At 41.4% G+C, this 23,619-nt stretch overlaps 1 protein-coding gene across 19 annotated transcripts in view; it reads left to right on the top strand.

Annotated features, from left to right (window-relative positions):
- The window catches only part of CADPS2 (calcium dependent secretion activator 2), a 575,633-nt gene that overhangs the window by 511,427 nt on the left and 40,587 nt on the right, over window positions 1–23,619 (top strand). For 18 of the 19 annotated variants that reach the window (XM_040259536.1, XM_040259533.1, XM_040259535.1 and 15 more), the window contains 3 exons: window positions 3,818–3,892; window positions 22,925–23,008; window positions 23,111–23,143. In XM_040259536.1, coding sequence (XP_040115470.1) covers window positions 3,818–3,892; window positions 22,925–23,008; window positions 23,111–23,143 — 192 coding nt within the window. The remainder of the gene's footprint in view (window positions 1–3,817; window positions 3,893–22,924; window positions 23,009–23,110; window positions 23,144–23,619) is intronic. The other variant, XM_040259531.1, reaches the window with a different exon arrangement.

Below are 23,619 nucleotides of genomic sequence, written 5' to 3'. Positions count from 1 at the left end.
CTTGGACTGCAACACACTAGGCTTCCCTGTCTATCACTAACTCCCAGAGCTTACTCAAACTCATGCCCATTTAGTTGGTGATGCCATCCAACCATCTCATCCTCTGCCGTCCCCTTCTCTGCCCACCTTCAATCTTTCCCAACATCAGGGTCTTTTCCAATGAGTCAGTTCTTCACATCAGATGGCCAAAGTATTGGAGCTTCAGCATCAGTCCTTCCAATGAATATTCAGAACTGAGTTAATTTAGGATTGACTGGTTTGATCTTACAGACCAAAGGACTCTCAAGAGTCTTCTCCAACACCACAGTTCAAAAACATCAGTTCTTCGACACTCAGCTTTCTTTATAGTCCAACTCTCACATCCATCCATGACTACTAGAAAAACCATAGCTTTGACTAGATGGACCTTTGTCAGCAAAGTATTGTCTCTGCTTCTTAATATGCTGTTTACGTTGGTCATAGTTTTTCTTCCAAGGAGCAAGCTTCTTTTAATTTCATGGCTACAGTCACCATCAAAGTTCTTCTTAATCCAAGTGCAGAGTCACCTAATGGAAAAGCAGGGCACCGACAGTTTACTTTTGAGGTCAGTTGTGGAAAGAATTCGTCTAAGAATGATCTGGAAAGTACAGTGTGTAGAATCATTAATCCAACTTGAAATATTCTGATAGAAATTTTATAAGCTTTTATTGTTGCAGACAAAAATTTGGCAGGTTTTGCACAAAAATTTGGTCTGCTAATCTAAATGAAAACTTATCAACTTTAGCTTAGGAAATGTCCATGTTTCCAGATAAATTCTGTTCATACCTATTTTGATCTCTTTGTGTGTTTATATTTGTCTTTGGAAACTATCTGGATCCCCTAATGAATAACTTTTTTCTAGCTAACTTTCTGTTACCTATATGTGGCATTTCTGGGTTATTCTCTTTGCGGAGTATGTATGTAAAATATGAATCCTGAAGCCACCTCCACATTTCATCAGAGTACTCCTAGACCACATCTGCTACCTGTACAGCTGGAGCAGACTCTGGAAGTTCCTAGCTGCTTTCAGATTTAGTATTAGTGAAGTCAGAGCTGGTCAGATAAATTGACAGCAGCAAACTACTGCTCAGTCACTCAGTCGTGGCCAACTCTTTGCAGCCCCATTGACTGTAGCCTGCCAGGCTCTTCTGTCCATGGAATTTTCCAGACAAGAATATTGGAGTGAGTTCCCGTTTCCTACTCCAGGGGATTTTCCCAACCCAGGGATTGAACCCACTTCACTTGTGTCTCCTGCATCAACAGGAAGGTTCTTTACCATTAGCACCACCAAAATCTCATATTAAAAAAAACAACCTAGCAACCACTATACTATTTAGGTTTGCCCCCCGGGTAACACATTTAAAATGTATACTTTTTTCCCCTCTTTTAGAATTATATACTTTTAAAATCAGAGTATAATTGCTTATAATTGATTACAAAAACTTACAATATTATGTTTTTTTGCTGTACAGCAATGCAAATCAGCTATAAGTATACACATGTACCCTTCCTCTTGAGCCTCCCTCCCACCCCACTTCCTCCTTTTTAACTTGCTCTCTTTCCCTCCCTCTGCTTTTGGCTAGATTAAACATGAAAGAAAACAGCAGTCTAAAGGTGTGCATTATAGGAGAATTGGATGGCTCCTAGAGCCTGCTTTTCCCTGCCTTTCAATAAAAAGGAAATAAATGACCTCTGTAGTGGCTCATCTCTTGATTTTAAGAAATTGCCAAAAATCAGTGCAACCCCAAAGTCAAATGTGTAGAAGCTCTGCTGTTCTATATCCAATAGCTTTCTGATGCCATTTCATTATTTTCTTAGTTAAAAATGAAAGTTATGGCAAAGAGAGAGAAACATTGAGGATAAGACATGCGCAAGAAGATGAAACTTTGCAGCTTCAGGTGACTCTGAATGTTTTGTAGCACTTTCCATGTAGAGGAAGGAGAGTAATTTGAAACCCGTCTCCTGTATCCCTTTCCTCTTCTACCCCAAAGAGAAGCCTCAGTCTTCTCTTTTTATTTCCTCCTGCTACACAGGCGCAAATCTGGAGAGAGAAGGATATGAAAAGAGAGTGCCTGGAGGGGGAGCCAGCAGAGCTCATTTGCATAAGCTCCTCCACTGCCTGGTCAGCGGAACAGTTTCAGTTAGGAGGAGGGGGTTAGTGGGGACAGGGAAGTGATGTTTTTGTACCTGCGCCTCTGGGGTCTTCTTGGTCATCTCAACTACCAGCCAGGTTTTTAGGCCAGGTTTTTCAAGCTTCCTCTTCTACCTTGCTTTCCTTTGTTTTGTTGTTTTGTTTTTCCTTTTCCTTCTCTTCAAGCTGTTCTGAAAGCAAAAAAAAAAAAAAACCTACAGCAGTAGGAATCCACCCTCTTGGGCTTCCATTCTGTTTGTCCTTGGGGGAGTACAAATTTGGGGATGAGTAAGGCTTTAGGTGAGACAGACACTTAGTATTTTCTTTCCCTGAGTGAAAAATATTTGCCTAGAAAGTTCCCTGTTCATATATGTGTGCTTAATTTAAGACCTCTTCTCAACACACACACGTACACACAGGCACACACACACACTCAAGCAGGAAAAGAAAATAATTCCCGTGCTCCAAAATTCTGCTTCCTTTCTTCATTATTTATGCAAGTAGATGATGGTTTGTCGCTTTGAAAGCCTATGGGGGAACCTCATTCCTGCGTGTTCCAGAACAGACCTAAGTTGATGTTTTGTTCTGTGTGGAAACTTTGAGACATGTTTTCAGAAGGAGAAATAGCTTTCAAAAACTCACATCTTTGGAAACCATTCAACCAGCAGCTGTTAAGTTGGTCTAATGTTTATACTGACCTGAGTCCTTTTACTCCATGCATTATGGTAGCTGTTCCAAGAAGCCTTGAACCATCAAGATAGGGTTAGTCTTTACAAGTCACATTTTCTGTGAAGTGGCTATTGCGGACAATCAGCCGTCAGATAAATGCTTCTAAAGGAAGAATTACTGTTTCAATGAATGTGCCTTCACACGCCGCCGAAGCCAAAGCTCCTGCTAATTTAAGAAGAGAACTCTCTAGTAGTCTCTAAAGAAGGCAAAAAATAAAGAGTCTTTCAGGTTTATTTTAAATACATCTTTTTTTTTTTTTTTTGCATTTACTTAAAGGCATCATTTTCATGAGGAAGCGGTAAAAAAAAAACTATGGGGAGTGAGTGCTGTTTCATTGTACCTTTTATGGCCTATTAATTTGTTACCATCTATCACCTTTGTTGATGAAATTTTAATTTTGCCCTTGCTTGAGCATATTGTAAGAATTGTATAAACTGCGGCTCCCCATGCTGACAAAAAGGTCCTTTCAGCGAGAACAATTGGGAGCTCATTTTATTTCTAGAACACATTTTAAATAACTTATGAATGAGAGTTGTCAGACATGAAATGCTGTATTAATTAAATCTTTTTCCAGTCTTTTTGCTTCTCCAGCTAAACCAACCCTTTAGAAAAATACTCGGCCACCTTAATTATAGAGGAGAAGACAAAAAGTATCCTTCACATTCCTCTGTCTGAATAAGAATAAGAACTCAATTCATCTGTATAATAACCCCATTAGCTGCTTAACTCAACAGAGCACATGGGAAAATTTTCAAACCCCACAATGTAAAAAGTGTTGATTGGTGGATCATTTTCAAGGTTTTGTTCTTCTAAGGTGCAAAATGGTCATTTTGTGTAAATCTGATATGTTATATCTAGTAGCTTTAAAGCATTTATGCCTAATGACAAACAAGTTTTGTGTCCACTTCAACTAATGCATCTTTGTCTTTTAATATCTAGCAGCAGTACCATTCCAAAATAGATGATTTGATTGACAACACTGTAAAAGAAATCATTTCACTCCTAGTTTCAAAGGTAAGATATTCTTTATATAATTTTCAACTGTGAATTTTTAGAAATGTGTGTCTTAGGTTTCGAAATACCTGACTGAGAAATAATAACTTTAAGGTAGATGTGAAAAAGTTCGTATTTTAAGAAAAACTAGGATCAAATTATGAACGCTCCTTGTCAGTAACTTTTGGGTTTTTGTTTATGATTAATTTTGGCTTTTTTTTTTTTCAGTTGTCCTTCTAAAAATAACTCTCTTGTCCAGTAACCCCTTACCCTTTCACACTCACGTTCTCTTACTGTTTGTCTCTAGGGAGTTGAGTGGCCATCAGTTCTTGGAATTAGCTTGTTGGTTGTGGTGACAGCACTGAGACTCTAGAACCAGTCTCACAGGTGGACAAAGGCTGACAGGGTGATGTCTGAGGTTCTCCACTCTCAGAGGCCTCCCACGACTCCCTTCAGATATCTTTGACAAAAGCTATGACCTTGAGCTGTATAAGTCGTGATGAAGCATCAATGAGAGTTCCATTTAAAATTCTACTAAGGGCTTCCCTCGGAGAAGGCAGTGGCACCCAACTCCAGTCCTCTTGCCTGGAAAATCCCATGGACGGAGGAGCCTGGTAGGCTGCAGTCCATGGGGTCGCTGAGGGTCAGACACGACTGAGCGACTTCACTTTCACGTTTTACTTTCCTGCATTGGAGAAGGAAATGGCAGCCCACTCCAGTGTTCTTGCCTAGAGAATCCCAGGGACGGGGGAGCCTGGTGGGCTGCCGTCTATGGGGTCGCACAGAGTCGGACATGACTGAAGTGACTCAGCAGTAGCAGTAAGGGCTTTCCTGGTGGTCAGATGGTAAAAATCTGCCTGCAATGCAGGAGACCTGGGTTCAAACCCTGGATCAGGAAGATCCCGTGGAGAAGTGAATGGCAACCCACTCCAGTTTTCTTGCCTGGAGAATCCTCATGGACAGAGGAGCCTGGTGGGCTACAGTCTATAGGGTCGCAGAGAGTCGGACACAACTGAGCGACTAGCAATAGCACTAAGGTGGAACAGACTGCCATAGGTGACATTTGAGGCCAGGGTCTGATAGGAAAAGAGATGGACAGCCTGAGAGCCTGGGAAGCTGAAAGAGTGAGGAAAGAGGATGGATGGGTCCCTGAGGAGCACTTTCATAAGAACAGATACTTGATTGAAGAACCCCAGATCAGACTTCATAAAACAATTAGAAGTATATACAGAATGTGAAAGAATAAAAAAATACAAAGGAAAAGCCACCTTCAATTCAGTAAACAGACATAGGACATGTATATTTTTTCAAGGTCTTTATTGAATTTGCTACAAGGTTGCTTCTGTTCTGTTTTGGTTTTTTAGCCAAAAGTATGTGGGTTCTTAGTTCCCCAACCAGGGATCAAATTCACACTTCCTGCATTGGAAGGCAAACTCTTTACCACTGGACCACCAGGGAAGCCCCCAAGTACATGTTGCTTAGAAAAGAAAAGATAGAGATGCCCAATAAGCATGAAAAATGTTAAGCCTCATTAATTTAAGCAATACCAAAAAACTACAATTTACATAATATTTTCTTCAAGAACTTAGCACAGATGTTTTTAAGCTCTCACTCGATTTTAGAAAGGTCAAATGGGACACTCACATTTTCTGTATATGGAGGTATAAATGGCTACAAACTTTCTAGAAGATAGTTTAGAACTCTATCGAGTACACTAATACCAAGTCACCTAAAATCCTTTTTTGTATTTTTTTCTTACTACCCAGAGAGAGGCACAAAATTTAATGGCAATCCACTCCAGTACTCTTGCCTGGAAAATCCCATGGCGGAGGAGCCTGGTGGGCTGCAGTCCATGGGATGGCTAGGAGTTGGACACAACTGAGCGACTTCATTTTCACTTTTCATTTTCATGCATTGGAGAAGGACATGGCAACCCACTCCAGTGTTCTTGCCTGGAGAATCCCAGGGACGGGGGAGCCTGGTGGGCTGCCGTCTATGGGGTCGCACAGAGTCGGACACGACTGAAGTGACTTAGCAGCAGTTGTCACGTTATTTCTAATTAAAAACTGGCATCAACTTTCATCTCTAACATGAGATCAGTGGTAAATTATAGGACATCTATATTAAGAAAGTTTGCTTTCAAAGACTATAATATTAAAGTTTCATAATATAGTGTTAAATGGGGAAAAAAGCTGAATATTTAGAAGTGGAAACTATGATCTGAAGTGTTATCACATACAGAAAAGACAGATAAACCTGAAAATGTCAACAGAGCTTTTATCTAGGTGGTGGGATTATAGTTAATTTGAGGGTATGGAGGATTTCTTAGAATTTATTTTGTATATTTTCCAAATTCTCTGGTAGCAGGTCTTCAGGTGTAAAAAAAATCACAAAGAAAAATGATTTTGGAATAACATCACCTCCCATTTGTTCTTCCTCTGGTGGCTTCCACCCCAGAAATACCTGCACTGGCAACACTCACTTACCAATGAGGGCAAAGGAGAAGAGTTAACAGGAAAACCTTCTGGCAGGTCGGGGAGGAGGTGAACCACAGGAGAATGAAGCTCCTAGAGGAAGAACCAGGAGGTTCCTGCCCTCCCAGGAGTCTAGCCAGACGCTTTTAGCCGCAGTGTGCTACCAGCCCGCCAAAGGGGACATAGTTAACAGAGCACCTTCATTGTCTGTGAGCCATCCAGGGAAATTCTATCCAGATGGAGCCTCACTGTCAGCACAGTTCTTCTGTGGAAGTTGTCTTTCGTGAGAAGGACACATAAAGGGGGCTACTGGAAGTGCAAGGGCTTCCCTGGTGGCTCAGAAGATAAGGAATCTGCCAGATCCCCTGGGGAAGGAAATGTCTACCCACTCCAGAATTCTTGACTGGAGAATTCCATAGACAAAGGAGCCCGGCAGGCTATAGTCCACAAGGTTGCAAAGAGTCAGACACGACTGAGTGACTAACATTTTCACTTTGCTTTTATTTCATGCAGTTCATAGGGCTTACCAGGTGGCGCAGTGGTAGAGAATCTACCTGCCAGTGCAGGAGACATGGGTTCGATCCCTGGGTCAGGAAGATCCCCTGGAGGAGGAAATGGCAACCCACTCCAGTATTCTTGCCTGGAGAGTCTCATGGACAGAGGAGCTTGGCAGGCTGCAGCCCACGGCGTCACAAAGAGTCAGGCATGACTGAGCATGCACCCACACACATGCAATTCACAAAGGTTTAAATAGGTAACAAGGCAAAAAGACTGTAATTAGTTTTGGTTTGGGGAGGAGGGGGTGCAGAAAAGGCAGGCAGGGCTGCACATCATCTCTGCATTTGTTTCTGGCAAAGTAAGAAACCTAAATTTTTCTATATCAAATGCGTTTGGATAATCACAAAACTAGTGTATTTGACTCAGGAAATGGTGTTCCAGAGATCAGTACTATCCTCTAGAACTGTCTGTGATGATACAAATGTTTATCCTGCACCATCCAGTATGGTAACATGTGGGTGTGGAGCACTTGAGACATGGCTAGTGCAACTGAGGAATTGAAATTTTCATTTTAATTCATTTTAAATAGCCTATTGAAACTAGCTATTAATATTATATTTAGAAATCAGGTCTAGATTGTAGTTATTCTCTATGGATCCTTTCTCCTATAGTCAAATAGCACTTTTAAATAATCTTTAGTTTAAAAGTAAAAAATAAATTCGTTTGATAGTTTGGGCAACCATCTTATTTAAAAATGCTATTTGCTCAAAGATGACAATAAGTAGTAAATTTTGTATCATTAAGATAAATTATTACAATTCTGTTATACAATTCCTAAATGCTATCGTGCCAAAAAATTGCCTGAGAGCTTTTTAAAATGCAGGTACCCAAGTCCTGCTTTCCAGAAGTTTTAGAAGAAGGACAGGATTGTGCATGCTTAACCACTCATCATGGTGATTTTGATGTAGGGGTTTCTGAGTCAGACTTTGAGAACCACTGTCCTGATGACCCTGCACCTAGATGGCTATATAAACTACCTTAAGACTAAAGTATATTTAAAAATAAGACAGCTCCTAAGATAGTGTATTCCCATTTGTTTTCACCAAAGAAGAAATGATTTTTTAAGAGAGATATTTCTGATGTACCTACTGAGAAAGAGTGACTATACATGTATTATTTAATTCAAACTGCACACGTAGCACCTAGGAAATAGGTGGGCTTACCCTATTTCACAGGTAAGAATCTATTCTTCAAACCAGCAGAGTAAACTAACCAGAGTCACACACCTAATAAGTGCAAGTGTCAAGATTCAAAGCTTTGAGTTTCAGATTCCCAATCCAATGCACTTGCTGATTCCAGATCTCCAGGAAATCAGTAAAGAACAAAAGACTGTGAAAATTAAAATATGTAACTTCTACACTGATGATCTTTATGAACAGCAAATTCTAAGAGATCTGTCCTAGACTTTTTATACCATATTAATTATTTCAATATTATATTAATTCAGTATAAAGTAGATTAATAAAATAGTGAATTCCTTGTATCCCAAATGCTTCTTTCCATACTTTAAGTTGTCTGTGCATATGGATAAATATGGTTATTACATGTGGATGAATAAGAAGTAACACATCCTTCTTTTTATCTCCTCTCTTCAATTCTACTTCTGCATCCTCTTCTTATCTACACGTCTTCACAATATTTTGAGATGATCCATGGCTGTTAATCACATGTAACACTCAGCAGCATATGTCCCACCTACACACCCATTTTTCATGCCTGGAAAAGATCTCAGCTTTCCATCCTTGGGTTCTCTCCACCTAGCTGCTAAATGGTGGTATTCCTAACTTTCCATCTATGCTTTTCTTTTGAATTCATTCCATACATTTCTGTGACTTTTCCATTTCCGGTTTAACTATATGCTGATGGTTCCCTCAGCATATAGGGAAACTCCTCTCCCTGAGAGGTAGTATGGAATCTTGCTGCAAAGCCCAGCTACAGGCCTGAGGAGTTTAATGTGTTCATCCTAAGAGCAATGAGAAGTCCTTGAAGGATTGGAGTGGTAGAGAGCAGCAGTAGGGAATTAATCACATTTATTTGCATTATAAGATGATTCATTTGATTGTGCACAGCAAACTGATTGAGAGGGAGTAGGAAGGAGATTGTAACATTGGTCTCTGTTGGACTAATCCAAAGACATTTAAGATATACAATGGATAGGTTGCTGAAGACTGAATGTGTCCTCCCACAATTCATACATTAAAACCTAGTCCTCAGTGTGGTGGTATTTTAAGGTGGTACACTTGGGAGGTAATAAGGTCATGAGGTTAAAGCCCTCATAAATGGGATTAGTTTCCTTATATAAAACACCCCACAAAGCTCCCTAGTCCTTTCTGCCAGGTGAAAACTCAGCCAGAAGATATCATCTTTGAACCATGAAATGGGTCCTCATCAGACATTAAATCTGCCAGCACCTTGACTGCTGCCTTCTCAGCTTCCAGTTCAGTTGCTCAGTCATGTCCGACTCTTTGCAACCCCATGGACTGCAGCAGTCAGGCTTTCCTGTCCTTCACCATCTCCTGGAGCTTGCTCAAACTCATGTCCATCCAGTCGGTAGTGCTATCCAACCATCTCATCCTCTGTCATCCCCTTTTTCTGCCTTCAGTCTTTCCCAGCATCAGGGTCTTTTCCAATGAGTCAGTTCTTTGCATCAGGTGGCCAAAGGAATGGAGTTTAAGGATCAGCATCAGTCTTTCCAATGAATATTCAGGACTGATTTCCTTTAGGATTTACTGGTAGGATCTCCTTGCAGTCCAAGGGACTGTCAAGAGTCTTTTCCAACACCACAGTTCAAAAGCATCAATTCTTCCGTGTTCAGCTTTCTTTATAGTCCAACTCACATCCATACATGACTACTGGAAAAACCATGGCTTTGACTAAGAGACTTTCCTAGAGCTAGAGCTCCACCTCACACCCAAACATGCTGTTGTAACTTGTAATTCCTAGCAAGGTTAGGCACTTCCATGACTGCCAAGCTTGGGGTCTAAGTAAAAGTACACAGTAATGGCATGAATCACAAATCCACTGAAAGTCTATGATCCAACAGATTATGTTAGTAGTTCTGATTTCCCATGCAATTACAGAATGGTCAGAGCCCAGGAAAAGGTGACCAAGAAAGGAAAGAGCAGTCCACACACTTTGCCCACCTCTGGCCGGTCCCCTAGCAGGGACCTTGAGGATCTCTTGGCATTGGCAGGTCGGTATAAAGCCCTGACAAGGCTCCCCTTTTAGGGGCTGCCTTCAGTCATTACGAGGCACCACAAAACCGCAGAGTAGGACCTAACAGAAGCAGAGATATTAAGAAGAGGTGGAAAGAATAGACAGAGAACTTCATAAAGAAGATCTTCACAACCCAGATAATCACGATGGTGTGATCATTCACCTAGACCGAGACATCCTGAATTGTGAAGTTAAGTGGGCCTTAGGAAACATCACTGCAAACAGAGCTAGTGGAGGCGATGGAATTCCCCTTAAGCTACGTAAATCCTAAAAGATGATGCTGTGAAAATGCTGCACTCAATATGCCAGCAAATTTGGAAAACTCAACAGTGGCCACAGGACTGGAAAAGGTCAGTCTTCATTGCAATCCCTAAGAAAGGCAATGCCAACGAATGCTCAAATTACCACACAATTGCACTCATCTCACATCCTAGCAAAGTGATGCTCAAAATTCTCCAAGCCAAGCTTCAGCAGTACATGAACCATGAACATCCAGATGTTCAAGCCGGTTTTAGAAAAGGCAGAGGAACCAGAGATCAAATTGCCAACATCCGCTGGATCATGGAAAAAGCGAGAGAGTTCCAGAAAAACATCTACTTCTGCTTCATTGACTATGCCAAGGACTTTAACTCTGTGGATCACAACAAACTGGAAAATTCTTAAAAGAGATGGGAATACCAGACCACCTGACCTGCTTCCTGAGAAATCTATGTGCAGGTCAAGAAGCAACAATTAGAACTGGGCATGGAACAGACTGGTTCCAAATCGGGAAAGGGGTACATCTAGGCTGTATATTGTCACCCTGCTTATTTAACTTATATGCAGGGTACATCATGAGAAACACTGGGCTGGAAAAAGCACAAGCTGGAATCAAGATTGCCGGGAGAAATATCAATAACCTCAGATATGCAGATGACACCACACTTATGGCAGAAAGTGAAAAAGAATTAAAGAGCCTCTTGAAAGTGAAAGAGGAGAATGAGAAGGTTGGCTTGAAACTCAACATTCAGAAAACTAAGATCATGGCATATGGTCCCATCACTATATGGCAAATAGATGGGGAAACAGTGACAAACTATTTTAGGGGGCTCCAAAATCACTGTGAATGGTGACTGCAGCCATGAAATTAAAAGACACTTGCTCCTTGGAGAAAATCTATGATCAATCTAGATAGCATATTCAAAAGCAGAAACATTACTTTGCCAACAAAAGTCCACCTAGTCAAAGCTATGGTTTTTCCAGGAGTCATGTATGGATGTGAGAGTTGGCCTATAAAGAAAGCTGAGCACTGAAGAACTGATGCTTTTGAACTGTGGTGTTGGAGAAGACTCTTGAGAGTCCCTTGGACTGCAAGGAAATCCAACCAGTCCATCCTGAAGGAAATCAGCCCTGAATATTCACTGGAAGGACTGATGTTGAAGCTGAAACTCCAATATTTTAGCCACGTGATGCAAAGAACTGACTCATTTTTAAAGACCCTGATGCTGGGAAACATTGACGGCGGGAGGAGAAGGGGACGACAGAAGAAGAGATTGTAGGATGGCATCACTGACTCAATGGACATGAGTTTGAATAAACTCTGGGAGCTGGTGATGGACAGGGAGGCCTGGCGTGCTGCAGTCCATCAGGCTGCAAAGAGTTGGACACGACTGAGTGACTGAACAGAACTGAACTGAACTGTACTTGACTATATGGATCTTTGTCGGCAAAATAATTCTCTGCTTTTCAATATGCTGTCTAGGTTGGTCATCCCACTCCAGTACTCTTGCCTAGAAAATCCCATGGACGGAGGAGCCTGGTAGGCTACAGTCCATGGGGTCACAAAGAGTCAGACATGACTGAGCGACTTCACTTTCCCTTTTCACTTGCATGCTTTGGAGAAGGAAATGGCAACCCACTCCAGTATTCTTGCCTGGAGAATCCCAGGGACAGAGGAGCCTGGTGGGCTGCCATCTATGGGATCACACAGAGTCAGACACGACTGAAGCAACTTAGCAGCAGTAGCAGCAGGTTGGTCATAGCTTTTCTTCCAAGGAGCAAACGTCTTTTAATTTTATGGCTGCAGTCACTATCTGCAGTGATTTTAAAGCCCAAAAAGATAAAGTCTGACACTGTTTCCATTGTTTCCCCATCTATTTGCCATGAAGTGATGGGACTGAATGCCGTGATCTTAGTTTTCTGAATGTTGAGTTTTAAGCCAACTTTTTCACCCTCCTCTTTCACTTTCGTCAAGAGGCTCTTTAGTTCTTCTTCACTTTCCGCCATAAGGGTGATGTCATCTGCATATCTGAGGTTCTTGATATTTCTCCAAGCAATCCTGATTCCAGCTTGTGCTTTATACAGCCCAGCATTTCTCATGATGTACTCTGCATGTAAGTTAAATAAGCAGGGTGACAGTATACAGCCTTGACATACTTCTTTCCCAATTTTGAACCAGTCCATCATTCCATGTCCAGTTCTAACTGTTGCTTCTTGACCTGCATACAGGCTTCTCTGGAGGCAGGTAAGGTGGTCTGGTATTCCCATCTCTTTTAAGAATTTTCCACAGTTTCTTGTCATCTATACAGTGAAAGACTTTAGCATAGTCAATGAAGCAGAAGTAGGTGCTTTTTCTATGATCCAGCGGATGTTAGAAATTTGATCTCTCTTTCCTCTGCCTTTTCTAAATCCAGCTGGAGCATCTGGACGTTCTCGGTTCATGTACTGTTGAAGCCTCACTTGGAGAGTTTTGAGCATTGCTCTGCTAGTGTGTGAGATGAGTGAAATTGTGTGGTAGTTCAAACAATCTATGGCATTGCCTTTCTTGGGGATTAGAATGAAGATTGATCTTTTCCAGTCCTGTGGCCACTGCTGAGTTTTCCAAATTTGCTGGCGTATTGAGTGTAGCACTTTCACAGCATCATGTTTTAGGATTTGAAATAACTCAACTGGTATTCCATCACTTCCACTAGCTTTGTTGGTAGTGATGCTTCCTAAGGCCCACTTGACTTCATACTCTAGGATCTCTGGCTCTAGGTGAATGATCACTCGTTGTGGTTATCTGGGTCATGAAGATCTTTTTTGTTTAATTCTGTGTATTCTTGCCACCTCTTAATATCTTCTGCTTCTGTTAGTTCTATACCATTTCTGTCTTATTGTGCCTATCTTTGCATGAAATGTTCCCTTGGTATCTCTAATTTTCTTGAAGAGATCTCTAGTCTTTCCCATTCTATCGTTTTCCTCTATTTCTTTGCATTGACCGCTGAGGAAAGCTTTCTTATCTCTCCTTGCTATTCTTTGGAACCCTGCATTCAGGTGGATATATCTTTCCTTTTCTCCTTTATTTGTAGCTTCTCTTAATTTCTCAGCTATTTGTAAGGCCTCCTCAGACAACCATTTTTCTTTTTTGCATTTCTTTTTCTTGGGGATGGCCTTGATCACTGCCTACTGTACAATATCATGAACCCCTGTCCATAGTTCTTCAGGCACCCTGTCTATCAGATCTAATCCCTTGAATCTGTTTGTCACTTCCACTGTACGACTGTAAGGGATTTAATTTAGGTTATACCTAATGGTCTAGTTGTTTTCCCTACTTTCTTCAATTTAGGTCTGAATTTGACAATAAGGAGTTATGATCTAAGCCACAGTCAGCTTTCAGTCTTGTTTTTGCTGGCGTCTAGAGCTTCTCTGTCTTCACCTGCAAAGAATGTAATCAATCTGATTTTGGTATTGACCATCTGGTAATGTGCATATGTAGAGTCATCTCTTGTTTTTTTTGGAACAGAGTGTCTGCTATGACCAGTGTGCTCTCTTGACAAAACTCTATTAGGCTTCTCCATGCTTCATTTTGTACTCCAAGGCCAAACTTACCTGTTACTCCAGATAGCTCTTGTCTGCATTCCAGTCCCCTATGATGAAAAGGACAGGTTTTTTTTTGTTTTGTTTTGTTTTTGATATTAGTTCTAGAAGGTCTTATAGCCTCCAGACAATGAGAAATTATTGTTGTTTGTAAGCCATCCTGTCTATGGCATTCCGTTACAGCAGTCTGAGCAGGGGTTAGTATTAGGGAGAGAAAGAAAAACATTGAGGATTCATCCAGGTTTATAGCCTGAAGCAGGAGATGGATGTTGATGTCTTTCAGTGATGCAGGATGCCCTGGGAGAGGAACAGATTTAGAGGAAAAGATAGTGATATCAGTATCAGCCATTTGGGAGCTGAGCTGCCTCCGAAATACTGGAAGGAGGAGATACCAAGGGAACATTCAGGTATTTAGGTGTTTGGGGCTGAAATTCAGAGGAAGGATATGGGATTGAAATACTGATGTAATCATAAGATGTCAGCTATTGGAAATGATTCTATCAGTAACTGCTATTCTCAGCATATGTGTTATAACTGTGATCTGCAGGGACCCCTGTGGAAGATGTAGAGAGATGAAAACCACCTTAAAACAAAAGCAAAAGCTTCTAGGGACTTCCCTGTCAGTCTAGTGTTTAAGACTGCGTGCTTCCAATGCAGGGGACTTGGGTTCAGTTCCTGGTTGAGGAACTGAGATCCCAAATGCTATGTGATGTGACCGAAGAAAAAGTTTCTAGCCAGAAAAGGACTTAGATAATTTTTACCAAGAGAAAAAATGAAGGCAGGAACATTAAATCTTGCCAAGGAAAGCATACAAGAAATGCCACATTTTTTGCTACCTTATATTGTTGTTGTTCAGTCACTAAGTCACGTGTCCAACTCTTTAGAGCCCTGTGGACTACAGCATGCCAGGCTTCCCTGTCCTTCACTGTCTCCTGGAGTTTGCTCAAACTCGTGTCCATTGAGTCCATCTTATCCTCTGTCGTCCCCTTCTCCTCCTGCCCTCAATCTTTCTCAGCATCAGGGTTCTTTTCAGTGAGTCAGTTCTTCACATCAGGTGGCCAAAGTAATGAAGCTTTAGCTTCAGCAACTGTTGCTGAACGTGAATGATCAGTGTTGATTTCCTTTAAGACTGGTTAGGTCCAAGGGACTCTCAAGAGTCTTCTCCAACACCACAGTTCGAAAGCATCAATTCTTCAGCACTCGGCCTTCTTTATAGTCCAACCCTCACATCCATATGTGACTACTGGAAAAACTGTAACTGAGTAGACAGACCTTTGTTGGCAAAGTGATGTCTCTGCTTTTTAATACACTATCTAGGTTTGTCATAGCTTATATTAGAATTAAACAAACTGGGAGTTCAGGAGCACGAGACTTCATTCCTGCTTCATGCTACCAACTGGGTCTCCTTGCATGACTGTTTCCTCAAAAAAGCAGGAGCATTGGATGAGACAAATATCTACAGCCTTTTCTCAGTCTAAAGCAAAGATCCTTATGTATGCTTGTGTGTGGAGGCCTCGGGGGCCTGCATCTTTTCTGCCCAGGCTCTCGAGTTCCATAGCACACATGATGGGCTACAGTTAGAAGACAGCCCTGAGATCACCTGGCAGGGGGTTTCAAGCGTTCTTATAATGTCTGTGACATATTTATATATACTTTATGATGTGTGTGAAATATATCAATATTTAATGTCTTCAAATATGTCTTAGATGGTGGTTGTTCAGTCACTAAGTCGTGTCCAATTCTTTGTGACCCTGTGGACTGCAACCTGCCAGGCTCCTCTGTCCATGGGATTTCCCAGGCAAGAATGCTGGAGTGTGGTGCCATTTCCTTCTCCAGGGGATCTTCTCGACCCAGGAATCAAACCCTGGTCTCTTGCATTGGCAGGAGGATTCTTTACCACTAGTGCCCCCTGGGAAACCCACGAATACATATACATATACATATACATGAAGACCTATTCTTCTCGATAACCTAGAATATTTCCCCTGAATTTCCTTTAAGAGGGACAGAAGACAGATCTGACCTGTCTGGATGATATAATTAAAATATCTTCTCCCCCAACCCTAACTCAACCTGATTAAGTCAAATATTTTTTTTTTAGATTTGTTTATTTATGTATTTTTGGCTGTGGCGTGTCTTCATAGCTTTACATACACATAAGAAAATGATTCTTTCTGCTGCTGATGCTGTCGCTTCAGTCATGTCTGACTCTGTGTGACCCCAGAGACGGCAGCCCACCAGGCTCCCCTGTCCCTGGGATTCTCCAGGCAAGAACACTGGAGTGGATTGCCATTTCCTTCTCCAATGCATGAAAGTGAAAAGTGAAAGTGAAGTCGCTCAGTCGTGTCCAACTCCTAGTGACCCCATGGACTGCAGCCCACCAGGCTACTCCATCCATGGGATTTGCAGGGAAGAGTACTGGAGTGGGTTGCCATTGCCTTCTCCGAATGACTCTTCAGTTCAGTTCAGTCACTTAGTCGTGTCCGACTCTTTGCAACCCCATGAATCACAGCACCTCAGGCCTCCCTGTCCATCACCAAGTGCCGGAGTTCACTCAGACTCACATCCATCGAGTCAGTGATGCCATCCAGCCTTCTCATCCTCTGTCGTCCCCTTCTCCTCCTGCCCTCAATCCCTCCCAGCATCAGAGTCTTTTCCAGTGAGTCAACTCTTCGCATGAGGTGGCTAAAGTACTGGAGTTTCAGCCTTAGCATCATTCCTTCCAAAGAAATCCCAGGGTTGATCTCCTTCAGAATGGACTGGTTGGATCTCCTTGCAGTCCAAGGGACTCTCAAGAGTCTTCTCCAACACCACAGTTCAAAACCATCAATTCTTTGGCGCTCTGCCTTCTTCACAGTCCAACTCTCACATCCATACATGACTACTGGAAAAACCATAGCCTTGACTAGATAGACCTTAGTCAGCAAAGTAATGTCTCTGCTTTTGAATATACTATCTAGGTTGGTCATAACTTTTCTTCTAAGGAGTAAGCATCTTTTAATTTCATGGCTGCAATCACCATCTGCAGTGATTTTGGAGCCCCTGAAAATAAAGTCTGACACTGTTTCCACTGTTTCCCCATCTCTTTCCCATGAAGTGATGGGACTGGATGCCATGATCTTCATTTTCTGAATGTTGAGCTTTAAGCCAACTTGTTCACTCTCCTCTTTAACTTTCATCAAGAGGCTTTTTAGTTCCTCTTCACTTTCTGCCATAAAGGTGGTGTCATCTGCATATCTGAGGTTATTGATATTTCTCCCGGCAATCTTGATTCCAGCTTGTGTTTCTTCCAGTCCAGCGTTTCTCATGATGTACTCTGCATAGAAGTTAAATAAGCAGGGTGACAATATACAGCCTTGATGTACTCCTTTTCCTATTTGGAACCAGTCTGTTGTTCCATGTCCAGTTCTAACTGTTGCTTCCTGACCTGCATACAGGTTTCTCAAGAGGCAGGTCAGGTGGTCTGGTACTCCCATCTCTTGAAGAATTTTCCACAGTTGATTGTGATCCACACAGTCAAAGGCTTTGGCATAGTCAATAAAGGAGAAATAGATGTTTTTCTGGAACTCTCTTGCTTTTTCCATGATCCAGCGGATGTTGGCAATTTGATCTCTGGTTCCTCTGCCTTTTCTAAAACCAGCTTGAATATCAGGAAGTTCACGGTTCACGTATTGCTGAAGCCTGGCTTGGAGAATTTTGAGCATTACTTTACTAGTGTGTGAGATGAGTGCAATTGTGCAGTAGTTTGAGCATTTTTTGGCATTGCCTTTCTTTGGAATTGGAATGAAAACTGACCTTTTCCAGTCCTGTGGCCACTGCTGAGTTCTCCAAATTTGCTGGCATATTGAGTGCAGCACTTTCACAGCATCATCTTTCAGGATTTGAAACAGCTCAACTGGAATTCCATCACCTCCACTAGCTTTGTTCATAGTGATGCTTTCTAAGGCCCACTTGACTTCACATTCCAGAATGTCTGGCTCTAAATTAATGATCACACCATCATGATTATCTGGGTCGTGAAGATCTTTTTTGTACAGTTCTTCTGTGTATTCTTGCCACCTCTTCTTAATATCTTCTGCTTCTGTTAGGTCCATACCATTTAAACCCCGTTAAAACCCAGCAGGAAATTTAAACCCATATGCCATGTGGCACACTGCAAGTTTCATTCTACCGGTCACTTCAGTGTGCCTTCATCTTTAATTTTCCTGAGGGTGTGCCTGATGAGGCAGAGTTGGTAATCACCCAGACAGAATTTAGGTGCTCAGTATTATTCCAACAAACCCAGTAAATGACATCCACAGTAAAGAGCAGGGAAACAAAGAGATTACAGGGTTTCATTCCCACCCGATGTTCTCAGGAGAACAGAGCTCAAGGCAATCTGTGAGTATTTATATACTCCCTGAGCTGTACAGAGAAGGTTCACAGGAAGCAGTTAAAGACACAGCAACTAAATCCAGCATTTAACTGGATTTTTTTGGATTCTTGCAGCTTTACACAGTTAAAAGCCAGGTGGAAACTATATCGCTGTTAGTCAACGTTGATGTTAATAGATGCGGGGTTTTACGGTAGCTCTTCCACCACATGTGCCTTGACAAAGAAAACCTTCCTGCTGGAACCATATGGCTCACCTGGTTGGTCCCAGGGGGGCAGTCACTGCTTACTGCCATGTAAGCACTTAGCGTCCCTGCTGTATGGGGCCTCCCCCAGGACCATTTGGAGTAGGAAGAATCCCAGGGAGAGACTCTGCCCTGTTGTTAAAATGGAGGCCAAGAATTCTGTGACATGCGTGCAGCAGGACCACCCATCCACATGTTGGACTTAGTGGGGTATAACCTGGTGCTGCTTCATACTCTAAAGAAAGGACAAGCTAGACAGGCTGCCATCTGCCACAGTGGGGAAACTTCTGCCTGCGGGTCATCTGCTAATGGACTTCCCCCAATGTTGTTTTAGCCACTCCATTTCAACTATCCTGCTCAGGTCCCAAGCTACCATGTGAATGCAGCTTACCCACTATCCTGCGATGGAAGTCCGTTTCAGTTACACTGTTTGTCCTTCATCACTTCCTGCCTTGCCTCATGACCAACAGTATACATCTCTTTCTCTCCTGCTAGTTTGTATGTTCCTGGAGGGAAGGTTCTAAGATTCATTCTTTTTGTATTTCCCATATTGGGTGCTCAATAATAATAAACAAATAGTGTTTATTGAACACTTATATACCAGGCACATTACTGTCATATCATTTAATTATTACAACTTAGTAATGTGATGATAAAAAAACAGAGCTTTGGAGCCAGACCACCTCTGTATCCAAAGCCTCCCTCCTCTACTGTCAGCCCCAAGACCTTGAAACAGATAGTATTCCCACCTGGGTCTTCTGACTTATGGTGTCAACTCTATCCTGCCTGCACAGGTATCATTTCATCGAATAAGACCCATTCTCTCATAACCAAATTTATTATTTCTCCTTACCACTGAACAACCCCAAGGTTACCCCCACTAACTTGTAACTTAATATGTGTAGGTTTTTAGATATATAATCCCTAGCGATTTAGCTAATCATACCAATAATATTCATTCTTTACATCTCTTAGTGTGTTGCCATTTTCACAGCCCCTTCATCTGAATCACCTCTGTTGATCTTCACCCCATCCTTGTGGGCAGAGCAGTGTCAGCCTCCTCGTTTTATTGATGAGTACACTGAGGCTAGAGAAGCTGAATGTCCAGCCTCTTAACTCACAGCCAAAGAGTAGGCAGAGCTACAACTCGACCTCAGACCTTCTAGATCCATCCAAGGTCGACCTCTACCTTGCCTAGCCCCTCAGCATCACTCACCTGTGTAAGCAAATACTTGCTTACAGGCACCAGGAACCAGGTGCTGTGCTAGAGCCTTTAGTGGTTCAGGTTGTCTGGTAACCATAGCAATGGTCGCTCTCCTCGTGGCAAATGAGATCACCCAGTTCACACTAGTGCTCAGGATTTGAGTTACTAGAGATGAGGCATTTTCCACAGAGGGCCATTAACTTTGGAATTCCCTTCCCCTCATCTGACACAGCCCTGGAGTATTGGCCTTCTGGGTCTTTGCCAACCACATCAAGTTGAGTTAGCCCGCTATGATTGGTAAGAAATCTGAACAAGCAGGAGGAAAGTGCTCAATTGACTTTTAGTTGTGAGCAATTTGTAATTTTGTGTTATTTGCTGTTTGTGTCCCCTAGGATAACTAACCAACCATACATAATTCTCATTCTTTAAAAACAAAATTTTAGTCAGCAGTTTGCATGAATTTGTTTCTGTGTTCTTACATCATGTCGCAAATGATGTGATGGAGAAACCTATAGGGAAGATTTTGTTTCTTTTGCATAAACTATTTTGCAGTAATTGACCAGCCATAGAGAAAAGATTATCTCCTGTGCACTCTCAGCGAGTTCCCTGGTCACCAGAGACCAATAAGCTGTGTCCCTGGAACTATTATCACTTTGTTGAAGAAGCTGCTATGTGAACAAAAACCAGCCTTCATTAATTTCCCTTTTCGTATTTAAAAAACCTTGTCAGTATTTTCCCTTTGGGAAAGTATAATTTTTCAATAGTGCATATTATTTCAGTTCTAAAAAGGAAAGATGTAGGGTCAGTCAGTTCAGTGGCTCAGTACTGTCCTACTCTTTGCGACCCCATGAATCACAGCACGCCAGGCCTCCCTGTCCATCACCAACTCCCGGAGTTCATCCAAACTCATGTCCATTGAGTCGGTGATGCCATACAGCCATCTCATCCTCGGTCATCCCCTTCTCCTCCTACCCCCAATCCCTCCCAGCATCAGAGTCTTTTCCAATGAGTCAACTCTTCGCATGAGGTGGCCAAAGTACCAGAGTTTCAGCTTTAGCATCATCAGTCCTTCCAATGAACACCCAGGACTGATCTCCTTTAGAATGGACTGGTTGGATCTCCTTGCAGTCCAAGGGACTCTCAAGAGTCTTCTCCAACACCACAGTTCAAAAGCATCAATTCTTCGGCGCTCAGCCTTCTTCATAGTCCAACTCTCACATCCATACATGACCACTGGAAAAACCATAGCCTTGACTAGACTGACCTTTGTTGGCAAAGTAATGTCTCTGCTTTTGAATATGCTATCTAGGTTGGTCATAACTTTTCTTCCAAGGAGTAAGCGTCTTTTAATTTCATGGCTGCAGTCACCATCTACAGTGATTTTGGAGCCCAAAAAAATAAAGTCTGACACTGTTTCCACTGTTTCCCCATTTCCCATGAAGTGATGGGACCAGATGCCATGATCTTCGTTTTCTGAATGTTGAACTTTAAGCCAATTTTTTCACTCTCTTCTTTCACTTTCATCAAAAGGCCTTTTAGTTCCTCTTCACTTTCTGCCATAAAGGTGGTGTCATCTGCATATCTGAGATTATTGATATTTCTCCCGGCAATGTTGATTCCAGCTTGTGTTTCTTCCAGTCTAGCATTTCTCATGATGTACTCTGCATAGAAGTTAAATAAGCAGGGTGACAATATACAGCCTTGATGTACTCCTTTCCCTATTTGGAACCAGTCTGTTGTTCCATGTCCAGTTCTAACTGTTGCTTTCTGACCTGCATATAGGTTTCTGAAGAGGCAGGTCAGGTGGTCTGGTATTCCCATCTCTTTCAGAATTTTCCACAGTTTCTTGTGATCCACACAGTCTAAGGCTTTGGCATAGTCAATGAAGCAGAAATAGATGTTTTTCTGGAACTCTCTTGCTTTTTCCATGATCCAGCGGATGTTGGCAATTTGATCTCTGGTTCCTTTGCCTTTTCTAAAACCAGCTTGAACATCTGGAAGTTCACGGTTCACATATTGCTGAAGCCTGGCTTGTAGGAGATCCTTATTAACATCTCTTCTTTATCTTCATGCCATATCTTAATGTTCCCACTCAACGAAATAAAATGCTTCAGATTTTTAATTATATTACAGTATATGTGTGTATATATATATATATATATTAATTTTCATTTCATAGAAACTGAAAGTTTTAGAAAGGTAAAATTCTTAAGACAATTTAAATTCCATATCGCTCCCCTGACACAAACACACTGTTTGACTTACGGGAGAACTGGTGCACTGGTTGTCTGGACTCCACGTTGCAATCAGTAAGAGAATCAGGATTAATTTTCTCAATCTGGTGCTCTTTCCATTGTTCCCTGATGTGTTTGTCTCTGTTTGAGCTCCTGATTCCTTTGTAGGCTTCTGAAAGCAGGGGTGATCCTTACGTGTCCCAGTTGAAGCTGCTTGGTGAATACTCGCAAGCTAATATATCAGATTTCATTTTAGTGTTACAAGAGTCTCAGATGTTACATCTCCTTTTCATTATCTGTTCTCTTTTTCATTTTACCTCTTCTGTGGTTAGAAAAAGTTGGTGAATGGTCAAGTGATATATGATAGAATGGGATTTGAATGCTTGACCATTGTTGTTTCTAAACATCTTATTTTTTTCTTGAGGTGTTATTGACATGTGACATTATATTAGTTGCAGGTGTACAACATAATGATTTGATACCTGTTTGAATTTCAAAATGGTCACCAAAATAAGCCTACTTAGCATCATCCATCCCCATTCATAGTTATAATATTTTTCCTTGTGATGAGAACTCATCTATACTGGAGTTGAAAGTTATTTTAAGGAATAGTCTCAGTGATTTAAAGTTATTTACTAAGTGGTTTAAATTATCTCACACATAGTAACCAGACTCCTATTATACATTGTTCTTTTATCTTTAAAAATGTACATATTATTTCCTGAAAAGTAAAAGGACCTTAGAGTTCATCTTCAAAATAAGATAATAAACATCACAGGTCAACCTCTTAGGTGTCAGCTTGTACTTTTTGGGTTTTTGTGCCATGGGAGAAGTTGGTTCAAGAATTGTTTGCCCTGTTATGTGTTTGTGTGTACAGTCCTATCCTAAATACTCAACCATAAACTGGATTCTAGTTTGTTTCAGTGCTGGAAGGGGTGTTGTCTAAGCTCTCAAGATATGATGAAGGCACTTTCTTTTCATCCATCCTGTCATTCACTGTGAGTATTTTGAATGAGTTCTCCTCTGCTGTCTTTTGACTGCTATCATAGTACTTATAAGTTAAGAAAATAATTCTCATAATTATCTCTTTTCCACTTAAGGTGAAAGCAGCTGCAAAATATGTTGATGTTCCAGTAAGTATTTTTTATTTGCTTTCAAAATCTATATATAATTCCTCTAAAAAAGTATTTATGGTTCACCATGGGTTTATTTCAAATCTTTAAACCATTTGATTCCCTCAGGGACAGTTTATTTTCCTTAAGCGAGGACTAGCCCTCATAGCAAAACCTGGCAAGGTTATTTCAGTGTAGTTTTTCTGTTGTAACTTGGGGACGCTTATGGAGGTCAGTTCATCTTGAGAACATACCAGCTCATTGGTAGCTCCAGGATCAGGGAGAGAATGCCTCACATTATTTATAGAAAAAAAGTTCACTCTCCTTCCCTTTTCATGAAGGCTCTAACAGGTGTCTTGTAGGAGTTTAAGTAACAAACAAGAGGAATCAGTTAAATCAGAGGACTAGTTTTCTAAATACAAAAGTGTTATAAATAAATCAGTGTTGACTTACTTATCATTTGGTTTTTTACAGAATTCTTGGGAAATAACGCATAA

The sequence above is a fragment of the Oryx dammah genome, unplaced genomic scaffold (assembly GCF_014754425.2).
Source record: "Oryx dammah isolate SB20612 unplaced genomic scaffold, SCBI_Odam_1.1 HiC_scaffold_18, whole genome shotgun sequence".
NCBI lineage: Eukaryota > Metazoa > Chordata > Mammalia > Artiodactyla > Bovidae > Oryx > Oryx dammah.
The sequence above is the reverse complement of the archived record's forward strand: the minus strand, read 5'-3'. Positions and strand labels throughout refer to the sequence as shown.